The sequence below is a fragment of the Eurytemora carolleeae genome, unplaced genomic scaffold, assembly GCF_000591075.1.
Source record: "Eurytemora carolleeae unplaced genomic scaffold, Eaff_2.0 scaffold308, whole genome shotgun sequence".
In the NCBI taxonomy this organism is placed as follows: domain Eukaryota; kingdom Metazoa; phylum Arthropoda; class Copepoda; order Calanoida; family Temoridae; genus Eurytemora; species Eurytemora carolleeae.
In genome coordinates this window covers 146,768-159,395 of record NW_019396484.1, presented here as the reverse complement: position 1 = coordinate 159,395, position 12,628 = coordinate 146,768, and the positions used below count along the sequence as shown (strand labels likewise).

The following is a 12,628-nucleotide window of genomic DNA, read 5'->3' as shown; positions in this document are numbered from 1 at the left end:
GGGGGGGTCGGTCTAAAGGGGGCGAAAAATCCGTGGTTTTACATTAAACATGCCTAAAAAAAATCCATCCATCCCCCCTTCAAAAAATGGAAACCCCTTTCATTACTACAATTTAAGTTGGTTTGCAGACGGACTTAATGTATATAAACACAAAATAGAAAAGTCTAAATTGCCAAAATAGGGAGGAGGGTTGCAAGCATACAAACTGAAATATTTAAACAACTCCAGCGCCATTTTATTTATTTCCAGCTCTGTATTGTAGACGGGTATTTATGAACTTTTAATGTTTCGCATTTTTTCATTTAATCAAAGTTTAGTTTGTGTGTACATTTCAAACTGAGAACTGTACACTGCATCACTGTACAGTACAGTCCGCACAGTGTACAGTCTATTTAAGATCCGTACTTTTAAATTATACAAGAGCTACTTGCATCAAGCTCTTTTATAATATGTAAATAAATGTGTGTTGATCATTTGAAAAATTTTGAAATGAAAAAACGTTCTGTGTGTGTATGATACAAAAATGTAATTACGTAAAATCTACGTTTCGTCTTAAACTTGTCCTTTTATTTTATTTTACTACTTTAGCTGTCTTGATTCCTTACAGGGGTCCTTGTCATAAATTCCTAGTTTATTTTTCAAAGATTGGCTGAAGAGCCTGAACTGATAAAAACCAGATTTTCATTTAAAATTTGAACTTGACCTAAAATTGTTTTGACACATTTATCAAAAATTCTAATTTTAAAAATCCCCCAAAACATATTTGGTTTAATCAAAACTGGATATAAACTTTTTCCAACATTCAAAAGAATTATAAATTATTTCAAGACTACATACAAAATTTTAAAATATACTTAAACATTGAACATAGATTTATACTTGCAATGACATCTAATGTTTTTCGTTTTTTTTTATAAATCTTATAGTTGTGAAGCAAAGCATTATTTCGAACACATTTTTTAAAAAGTTTAAAAACTAACCTTGACTAGATTCTCCTGGGAGCGCGCGAGCGCGTTAGAATAAGAATTCTTCCTCTCCCGTCCATCCTTTAGGTTCACCTACGTGCATAAAACAATTAAATAAACGCGCGTTAATAGAATCCAATCATTAATATTGTTCGAACACATTTAACCAATATTTCTTCACCTAAAAAAAATATTAAGACCCAAGAAGTATTAATAAAAAGGGGGTACAAAGATCATTAAACAAAAGTTTTCAGAAAAATGCTACATAGAACATAATAAACTAGTTTCTTTAAATGTAAATTATCAATTCACAGTCTGAGATTCCAATAATAATAATAATTAAGTAAACATGCAATATCCTAAATGTTTGCATAATGATATTTTAAAACATGGTTTAAGATAACAAGGAACCCAAATTTAATTTTAAATGGTTTGTAAGGTGTCCAATTGTTTGGTTAAAAGGGGTGAGGGGGAGGGGGTCTTGGATTCATGTTTTCAAAGTTAGCATGTATGTTTAAAACTGTGTCTGTTGTCTAACAAAAAAAACTGGAATTGCTTGAAGCCAAAGATGGGAAGATAATAGATAAACATATATAGGGGGTTAATAGGCTGATAGATCGGGGGCTTGATAGACATAGGTTATTCAGATAAATAGATGGATAGATGGATAGATGGATAGAAATATTAAACACTTAAAAATCTGACCTGAGTTATTGCTCGTCTTCCTAATCCAGGTTTCCGTCCTGCAGTCTTCCGGGGGGATTCCTAGGTAGGAAGGTAGATATTTAGGTAGGTATGTAGGTAGGTAGGAAGGTATGTAGGTAGGTAGGTAGGTAGGTAGATAGATTGGTAGGTAGGTAGGTAGGTAGGTATGTAGGTAGGTATGTAGGTAGGAAGGTATGTAGGTATGTAGGTATGTAGATAGATAGGTAGGTAGGTAGGTAGGTAGGTAGGTAGGTAGGTAGGTAGGTAGGTAGGTAGGTAGGTAGGTAAGTAGGTAGGTAATGGAAAGGTAGATAACTAGGAAAGGTAGGTTTGTAGGTAGTTAGATAGGTAGGTAGGTAGGTAGGCAGGCAGGGGTAGATAAATTAAGCATTCATTAAATAAATGAATAGATGAATACAAGAATGAATGAAAGGATGAATGGAAGGATGAATACAAGAATGAATACATGAATGGCATTTAATGTTTTATTTTCAAGTTTTAAAAACTTTACTTGGACCATTCTTTAGATCTAGTTAGTTAGATAGATATATAGACACACAAAGATAGATAATACAGATTAACAATGGTTGAATAAAGTGCAAAAAAGTGTCTGAGCAGGGTTTAGTGAAGAATGACAACAATTGTTCATGGGCAAATTTGGGAGGGGACTCTGGAAGGGATGTCTTTGGAATTTTTACCGGAATATTTTATTCCTTTTTTTAGTTTTTGATAGACTAGTTCCAGAGCGGAGAACAATTATAAAAGATTGATAAAAAAAAAACGGTTGAATTGATGAATAAGTGAATGAATGTGTAGTGAGCGTAAGTTCTATCAATCAAACATAATTGGGTATTGTGTGATCTGAACAAAAACCACCACCTCCCCCCCCTCTTGCCTCAAAAACGTCCAAACAGTCGGTAAAAGTTCAGGGTTTTCTGGCTCATTGTTCAGCAATATTTTAGTAGAATTTNGTGTTTACAATTCATGCTACATTTTTTATCTTTCTTGACTCATCAAGAATTGTTTACTAATGGAAGGTATAGTCAGTGTAAACTAAATACTAAAAATACAAATATTCAGAATACAAACAAAGAAAACTAAAAAAGAGATTGAAAGATTAATAAAATTCTAAAAATCTAAGTTCTAACTTAGAAAAACATGTTTAAATGTCAATTGAATGCTGGCATCAATGCAAATAGACCCAGTAGCCCTTGTCAGTTATAAAAGGAAAAGTTTAAAAACATCGAATTTAAGACACCTGTCATATCTACCCCCCACCCTTCCCCCATTCTCAATTACAAAGCTGATTGTAACTGGATATAAAGCAAAATTCCGTTTGCAACTGCCCTGATATAATAAACGGTTTTGCACGTGCTAAAATTAATTTGTGAGAAATGAGCTCACACTAGGTGTGATCACGTACACTCCCGTCATTTTCATTTTTTCAAGTTGGTAGATTTCTTAGAAATTTTTCGTGGATTTTTACCATTAGGTTGGCCAGGCAGAATATGCGGATCCGGGAATAGCAAAATTCTCCATAAATTTTGCATATATGCAGTTTTCTTCTGATCTACAGACATGTCAGAGGGGTGGGGGGGAGGCGGGCGGTGGGTAAGGAGGGGGAGAGAGCAATGATGATGGATACTTAAAGCAAAATGACGAAGTACTGAATGTAAGAAGGTTAGGGGGGGGGGCGGTGGAGTTCATAAATGAGGGAGAGGTTATAATAAAAATAGGTCATATTTTCGTTCAGAAAAATAAAAAAATAATCTATTTAATGATGCATTTTCCACAAGTTAACCCCAGCAGCACTTAGACCATCTTTGATAATTAAAAATAGTTCAAAAATTCTTACAGAAAGGAAAGTACAAGATTCTTCCTGTTTTTTTTTACCAAAGACGAGAGAAAAAAAGAATGATTAAATTAATGATTTAATGAATGTTTGTTTTATAAAAATTTCTCTATACCTGGCTGGATCCAGTGGAAAAAATACCGGATTCTTGACTTCCACTGTCAGCTAAAAACTCCCTGCAGAAATGTTAATTATAACGATCACAAAAATACCAGCAACTACAACCAATAACAAAAACTCAAAAGCCATAATAAAAAAATGTTCACAGTAAAATTAACAATATCAATAACCTTTAGAAAGGAAAAAACAACAAAATGCAACAAAAAATTTACATTTATGATAATCTTGTTCCTGTATTTAGGCAAAAAATTTACATTACCCATAACAAAAACACGATCCTTATTTACAGTTAGGTACAGCCTTCTGAGGCTACGATGGGCTAGGGGGCCGAGCGCTGCAGCTATTACTTGTTTTAAAGAAAATATATTACATTATTTAGGGTTAGGTATCTGAGGCGCCGCAGGCTACAATGGGGGCCGAACGATGCGGCTAGGATGGGCTAGGGGGTCGAGCGCTGTGGCTATAATGGGCCAGGGGGTCGAGCGCTGCGGCTTTCACTTGTTTAATATAAAAATCTAGTTATTTATTAGAGGAATTTGTTACTTATGAAAATGTACATTTGGGAAGTTGCCGCTTTTCCTTCAAGAGGACCATTACAGTAACTTAACAAAAAAACTTATTAAATGAAAATACCTGTTGATCATTTTCTCAATAAACGTTCTTTCATCTATATTAAAGGGATCTGCACTGGAACGGTTCATTCTAAACAAACTAAAGGTCATGATTTATGATTATGGCCGGACAACTTTCGTGGAACCATATTTGAAGTCGTGGTCGTCTGCAAAGTCATTATTATGTTCAAGGACTTGCTCAAATTATAGGACATGATTATGTTAGAGGTCATGATCACGATGGAGGTTATGATAATGGCAAAAATCTTGATCATGCGTGAGTTCATGATCAGAGGTCATGATTATGTCAGTGGTCATTATCATGTAGATTTCATGATCATGTTAGAGTTCATGATCAAGTTAGAGCTCATGATAATGTTAGAGTTCACGATCATGTTAGAGTTCATGATCATGTTAGAGTTCATGATCATGTTAGAGTTCATGATCATGTTAGAGTTCATGGTCATGCTAGAGGTGATGATCATGTTATAGGTCATGTTTTCATGTTAGAGGTCATGATCATATAAGGGGTCATGACTACGTTTATTGTTTAATTTATGGTTATTGTTTTCATGTTAGAGACCATGATAATATAAGGTCATAACTACGTTTATTTATTGTTCAAGTTTATGGTTATGATAGAGGTAAGACCTTGATAGAGGTAATGACCATAATAGAGGTAATGACCATGATGGAGGTCATGACCAAGAAATAAAAAAATTTAAAAATGTCACCTTTTAAACTCGAACTCGTTAACGCAATGCTTAATGGCGCTATTGCTTGAGGTGGGCGGGATACTCCTGGATGGGGCGGAGTAGTCCTCCGAGGGTCCTGGGAAGTAGGAGGAGCTGGTATGCAACGCCCTAATAACAAACAAGATCTTTACCTTAGTTTAATAAAATAAAAGTTTTATGAACAATAAATCCTTAATTACTACAATCCCTCCCACTCATTAGCAATTCAAGCATCGTTATAAACCCTTTATAACCCGTAATAAGTGCAAATACAAGCCCCCCACATGTTAAAGGGGATGTTGCCGTAGTTACAAATCACAATGTTCAATGACTTCTTTGCTTCTTTCCTGTTGTCCGTTTAATCATAATTTTCACTTAAAAACAAATCATTTTTGTCACCGAAAACTTTAAATCAGACAAATTCAAATTGGACTATCACTTGAAACTACGTTGACAGTCCCTTTATCATGTAAATAGGCTTCAGGGCCCTTTATTTAGCAACATTATTAGCACGTAAATGTGACTTATCAAGCAGCATTTTTTACATTTTTGCCAGGCAAAAATTTTCACTTTTAAATGTTCATAAACATTCTCTGGGTTCATGTGAGTCGCCACAAAAATGTATGACCAGATCAGTTCATTAGTTTTGATGTTTATTGGATACAGACAGACAGAATTTATATATTAAGATATATTAAATCAGAATTTGTGTAAGGTATAAAGCTAAGTATTAGAGATAAGGTATTATTAGCAGATGTGGGAGGATACGGCTTAATCAGCAAAAAAAACTATTGATCATTACATCATTATTATACACGATAAAATGGTTCATTTCAGGCTCAAACCACCCACATTAAACAACAAATTCTTTATGCAAAGAATCATAAAAAAGATATTTTGAATCGTATAAACAAGATGAAAGAATTTAACACCGAACGAATCTATGATTTATGATTATATCCCATGTTGGTAAAAAAGGAGTTTATGAAGGGCACGGCTAAGCTTTGTCTTTCGTAAGACAATAGCCCAGCTTTTTAAAATGAACTGATTGATGAAAAAGAAGGGGTGGAGTGATTGTATTCAAAATATAAAATAAATGAATGATTACTTATCTATCTTCCGAAAACTGCAAATATTGCAATAATCTGAGATGATTGAGATATGATCAAAATAATTTTTCTTTTTTTTTCACAAATGTTAAAAGATTTTGGTGAGATACATTTTTTTCCCCTCCTAGCTATAAATAGATCAAATAAAATGAAGGAATGAAAGTAAAAGAATAAAAGATAAGAATAAATCATGAAATCAGCTGTAGAGCTGTAGATCAAATAACTAAGAAACCAAGTTATCTGTCTCTCCACCGCTTAAAGGGACTGTCAAAGTAATTTTCTTATCAAATCAAACAAATTATTTCCGGTTTACATGAGAACAGTGCCCTTTAAATGCTCGTCTGAGCAAATATGACGAAAATATTATTGTTAGTATTACAGAAAAAAAGACTCCCTGATTTCTGCAGCAGAGACAAAGAAAGAAATCATCAGAATTCGACACTTAGCGATTCGGGGAGCAAATTTTTATTTGAGAGTTTGTTGAAATTAGGTTTACAGTCCCTTTAAATATATAATTTTGAAAATATGGAATTTAGGTTTACAGCCCCTTTAAAAATTTAATATTTTAAATGTAGAAATTAGGTTTACAGTTCGTTTAAATATCTAATTTTGTAAATATAGAAATAAAGTTTACAATTCTTTAAAATATATAATTTTGTAAATATGGAAATTAGGTTTACAGTCCCTTTAAATATCTAATTTTGTAAATGTGGAAATTAGGTTTACAGTCCCTTTAAATATCTTATTTTTTTTAAATAGGAAAATTAGGTTTACAGTCCCTTTAAATATATAATTTAGTAAATGTGGAAATTAGGTTTACAGTCCCTTTAAATATCTAATTTTGTAAATGTAAAATTAGGTTTACAGTCCCTTTAAATATATAATTTTGTAAATGTGGAAATTAGGTTTATAGTTCCTTTAAATATGTTATTTTGTAAATGTTGAAATTAGGTTTACAGTTCCTTTAAATATCTTATTTTGTAAATGTGGAAATTAGGTTTACAGTTCCTTTAAATATCTAATTTTGTAAATGTGGAAATTAGGTTTACAGTCCCTTTAAATATCTAATTTTGTAAATGTGGAAATTAGTTTTACAGTTCCTTTAAATATCTAATTTTGAAAATGTTGAAATTTGGTTTACAGTCCCTTTAAATATCTAATTTTGTAAATATGGAAAATAGGTTTACAGTCCCTTTAAATATCTTATTTTGTAAATATGGAAATAAGGTTTACAGTCCCTTTAAATATCTTATTTTGTAAATATGGAAATTAGGTTTGCAGTCCTTTTAAATATATAATTTTGTAAATGTAAGAATTAGGTTTACAGTCCCTTTAAATATCTAATTTTGTAAATGTGGAAATTAGGTTTACAGTCCCTTTAAATATCTTATTTTGTAAATGTGAAATTAGGTTTACAGTCCCTTTAAATATATAATTTTGTAAATGTAAGAATTAGGTTTACAGTCCCTTTAAATATCTAATTTTGTAAATGTGGAATTTAGGTTTACAGTCCCTTTAAATATCTTATTTTGTTAATGTGGAAATGCAGTTTTCAGAAGCTTCACCCGCCCACACACCTCTAAATTTGATTAAGGATTCGCATTAAAATCCAGAGAGCAATAAAACTGCATTTAAAGGGACAATTCAGAGAATTTTGAAACTCGTATAAATTATCTCATCATGAGAATACCAGCTTTGGAGTTTGGACTGAATTTACGCAATAGTAGAAGATGTAACTGTGTTTGACAGTGATAACTTAAAATTTACACAGAATTCAGATGGTATCTTAAAACCTCAAATTGAGTTTTTTTTTTTAACAAAGAGATTAAAAAAATATTTGGTTTCATAGAAAATACAATTAAAAGAAACACTTTGTAATTAGTGATTGTATCTTGATTGTCAATTAAGAATAATTTGCAAAGTGACCCTTTATTCTAATTAAAGTGTGTGTGGGGGGGGGGTGTCTTCCATATCGCAGGAACGCCTTTTTTAAAGACAATTATAGGCTGCATACTGTTAAGTTTAATGCCACGGGTAGGGTTTAACTAACGAACAGATAAATGCCAGAAACTAAAAAATAAGCACTGACAGAAATATACATAAAGACACGCCCTGCATTTTCATGTCATATTTATGCCGGCATTCTTTGGGTTGAAAATACATGTGGCATATTTTGGAGTGGATAGATAAAGGTGTGAAATGCATGTGTATGTAAAATGTGTATGTACGTGTCAAATTAAAGAATGCTTTAAGCAAGTGTCATCTAAATTTAAAGGAACATTTTTATCGTCATTAATTGTGCAGTCAAAATTTCTAAAAGCATGAAGCTATGAAATGCATGTGTATATGTTTGATTGCATGTTGACATTTAAATGCAAAAAACTTAAATTTAAGAAATATGTTCTTCATCATTAATTGTATAATAAAATAATAACATATTTAAATTTTTTTTTAAATATTAACAAAAGATTCAATTTATTGTTATTGATAATTGATTTTCTAAAAAACCCGAATAGCAGTCAAATATAATAGATTTTAAACAATAAAAAATGCGGTTTTAATGACTTAAAAATTGATTTTTTAAGAAAAGTCCTTGAGTGTCAACAACTAAGTGGGACTTTACTATATAATGCATAAATGCGCGCGTTAAAGTGAAAAAGTCCATATTTAGTATTTAGGCATGTTGTTCAGTTTGGACTATACGATATATAGATAAGCATGTACGGGGAAGAAAAGATTAGAAACGATCAAGTGTTAATGTGCCACCCCTTCTAACCCCCTCCCCACCACTCTTTTCAGTCAGCNACCCAGACCCTTGAAACTTAAATCAAGAATACTGTAACCCATGAAATCCCCCAAACTGGTTCAGCTTTATAAATAAATCCTTAGCTGGAGCCCTTCAGGCTTCAAACAAACCCCCAAAGAGATGCTATTTTTATAATTTCTAAATGTTGAACAATTAAAAAGTGTTGTTTAATAGTGTACGTATTTAGTTTATGATTACCTTATGTACGGTTGTACAGTACTTCGAGGCCGGCAGTTAGGGTCATCATGTACAGTGCTGTGAGGCCGGAAGGCCGGGTCGGAAAGTTTCCCGGATTTTCTCTCCGACTGACCGGCAGATTGTCTATTCGGCTGCTGGGAGTGTGACCGATTATGGTTTCGACGCCTGGACGGAAAAATGTTTCAGAAACAACTCATTTTGTTCTTAAACTAAATAGTTTATAAACAAATATTATTTTTCGCAATATTAAATATTAAAAACCACAAAAAACTGAAGAATAATGTTTACTGAACCTGTGAAAATCTAACACTGTAAATTTAGCACAAACACTATGGATGATTAAAACAAATAAAAATGGGAACAGGGATATACACTATAAACAGTAGAATTTATGAAAAAGAAATTTTTATAAAGATAAACTTGAAGTTTAACATGAGCATGTGGCGCTGAATTTGTTTTGAAAACAAAACTGAAGCAAATATTCTAGATATATTCGCCCTGTTTTTGCGCTTATCTCGAATGCAAAAACAGGTTTTCTCATCACAAGTACTTTTTACCGACAGTAGACAAGAAGATGTGCTGGGAAATTATCAATTTAGGGCCAGCCTACCCAACCCAACCCTAATCAACCACCCCATACTCTTCAATTCAACCTACCAAACCCAACCCTTCAATTCAGCCTATCCTTATTTTCCCATCTATATCCTAGTATTCAAATCTATATCCTAGTATTCAAATCTATATCCTCGCATTTCCATCTCTTATCTTGTATTCCCATCACTAATCTTGTATCCCTTCTCTAATCCTCGTATTCCCATGTATATCTTGTATTCCCATCTATATTTTGTTTTCCCATCTCTATCCTTGTATTTCCATTTATATCTAGAATTCCCATCAATATCCATCAATTCCCATCTGTATATTGTATTCCAAACTATATCCTTGAAATCCCATCACTATTCTTGTATTACCATTTTGATCCTTGTATTCCCATCTGAATATTATATATTCCCATCTCTAATCTTGTATTCCCATCTCTAATCTTGTATTCCCATCGCTAATCTTGTATTTCCATCTCTAATCTTGTATTCCCATCTCTAATCTTGTATTCCCATCTTTATCCTTGTATTTCCATTTATATCTTGTATTCCCATCTCTAATCTTGTATTCCCATCTCTAATCTTGTATTCCCTTCTCTAATCTTGTATTCCCTTCTCTAATCTTGTATTCCCTTCTCTAATCTCGTATTCCCATCTCTAATCTCGTATTCCCATCTCTAATCTTGTATTCCCATCTCTAATTTTGTATTCCCATCTCTAATCTTGTATTCCCATCTCTAATCTCGTATTCCCATCCCTAATCTTGTATTCCAATCTCTAATTTTGTATTCCCATCTCTAACTTGTATTCCCATCTATATTTTGTTTTCCCATCTCTATCATTGTATTTCCATTTATATCTAGAATTTCCATCAATATCAATCAATTCCCAACTGTACCCAGTAATTCCCACCTACATATTGTATTCCAAACTATATCCTTGAAATCCTTGTATTCCCATCTGAATATTATATATTCCCATATCTTTTATTATTAAGCATTCCGAGTCGATCTCCTCCGATTCCCTTTCATAACATCGCATTCCCATAGTATCCCTCGTATTTGCCTAAACATTATCAAATGCTATGGATCCATAACAAAAAAGGTTCATAGAAATTGCTCTCATTCACATTTCAAATCATTATAAATAGATCCAAAATTTAAAACACAACGACTTATGCAAACCCATTTTCATAAAAGACAAAATTCCAAAATAAAACTAAAATTACTTTTCCCTTACCCTACCCCCCCCCCCCTTTGAACTTATTCGGCTTTGACATTTTATATTCATATCAATAAATATTAATAAGGGGGAGGGGGGGTATTAAAGAACAATTTTTATTGAAGTATTTTACACTTTTTAAGAGCATTTTATTTAAAATTAAGAAGGTTGAATGAAACTTAACTTGCATGGGGGAAAGTAATTGTTTTTGATGGAAGAAAATGCTTAAATTCTTTTATGAAAACGATATTTGTCAAAGGATTTTTTTTTTCATTTTCAAATATTAATTGTAATTTTCGAAACATTTCGTTCCTAACGTCTTGGTGAACATTTTGTGAGGATTCGGCGACATTTAACGAACTCTCATTAATATTAAACGAACGTTCGTTAATATTAAACGCACTGGACGAAACCGCTCTTGATGACTGCAGATTTCGCCTTGGTACATCACGAACCATCACTTTTGCAGGACTAGGGATGAAAAGATGATCTAGAGAGGCGGGCTGTTGGAGGCCCGCCCCCACTCTCAACTCATGCAACATGGGCACACCGTTTGGAAAGGTTATGTAATCAAAATCACTTCGGTTATTCACAGTTTCTTGAACTTCAACTTTTTTGTTGGCAAAAAAAGAAAAGTCACCACTATGCCGGTTTTTCTTTCGAGTTTGACCTTCCTCCTTCTTTCTTCTGAGTTTAACTGAAGAGGTGGCCTTATCCCCCCTCACGAAGTTCTGATTAGAGGGGGTGTTGTGTCCCCCTGGGTTAGTAAGCAGAAGCGCTGAAGAAACCGGCATTCTCACTCCATGGTATCTTACACTGAACTGAACGAACCAGGGTTGCCAGATTTTTTTTTCAGAAAAGAGCCACTTTGGACTTAAAAAAGAGCCAATGGAGCCATTTATTTTTTTTTAAAAAGCCACAATTAAGCCACATTTTAAAGCCATAAAAAGAGATGTCTGATGTTTTGATAGTATTTGTTTTCCTTATTTAAATTAAGTCAGAACTGTAAGTTGAACATGTTCATCATCTCTGAATCAAAAATCAGGATNAATTTACATAAGAAACTCCATTTTCTTGTTTCTAGTTTACATTTTCTTGTTTCTAATTTACATTTTCTTGTTTCTAATTTACATTTTCTTGTTTCTAATTTACATTTTCTTGTTTCTAATTTACATTTTCTTGTTTCTAGTTTACATTTTCTTGTTTCTAATTTACATTTTCTTGTTTCTAATTTACATTTTCATGTTTCTAATTTACATTTTCTTGTTTCTAGTTTACATTTTCTTGTTTCTAATTTACTTTTTCTTGTTTCTAATCTACATTTTCTTGTTTCTAATTTACTTTTTCTTGTTTCTAATTTACATTTTCTTGTTTCTAATTTACTTTTTCTTGTTTCTAATTTACATTTTCTTGTTTCTAATTTACAGTTTCTTGTTTCTAATTTACTTTTTTTTGTTTCTAATTTCGTACAATTTTATCCAATATTTTGAACAAAAAACAATCGAATCTAGCACTAACATTTGTTGGTTTAAAGTACAAGGTGTCACATGAAACATAACAGTTGGTGAATAGTTTGAAATGTCTTCTTTCATGATTTTTAAGTTGTTTGATACTAAAGAGACCAATAAAAAATAGTATATGACAGTCGTATTTTAGTAAAATTGATTTCAAAGTGAAATATATTTTAGTAAAAGACTTTTTAATTAAA

The 12,628-nt window shown here is 32.4% G+C and overlaps 1 protein-coding gene across 1 annotated transcript in view; it reads right to left on the bottom strand.

The window, feature by feature from the left end:
* LOC111704123 (uncharacterized) overlaps nt 1–11,900 on the bottom strand; it is a 23,320-nt gene extending 11,420 nt beyond the window's left edge. The window contains exons 1-7 of the mRNA XM_023476258.1: nt 11,233–11,900; nt 9,101–9,265; nt 4,988–5,116; nt 4,276–4,344; nt 3,638–3,698; nt 1,671–1,730; nt 981–1,058 (exon numbers count right to left, since the gene is read on the bottom strand). Of these exons, the coding sequence (XP_023332026.1) occupies nt 981–1,058; nt 1,671–1,730; nt 3,638–3,698; nt 4,276–4,344; nt 4,988–5,116; nt 9,101–9,265; nt 11,233–11,714 (1,044 nt within the window). The 5' untranslated portion in view covers nt 11,715–11,900. The remainder of the gene's footprint in view (nt 1–980; nt 1,059–1,670; nt 1,731–3,637; nt 3,699–4,275; nt 4,345–4,987; nt 5,117–9,100; nt 9,266–11,232) is intronic.
* Between the last annotated feature and the right edge of the window lie 728 nt (nt 11,901–12,628).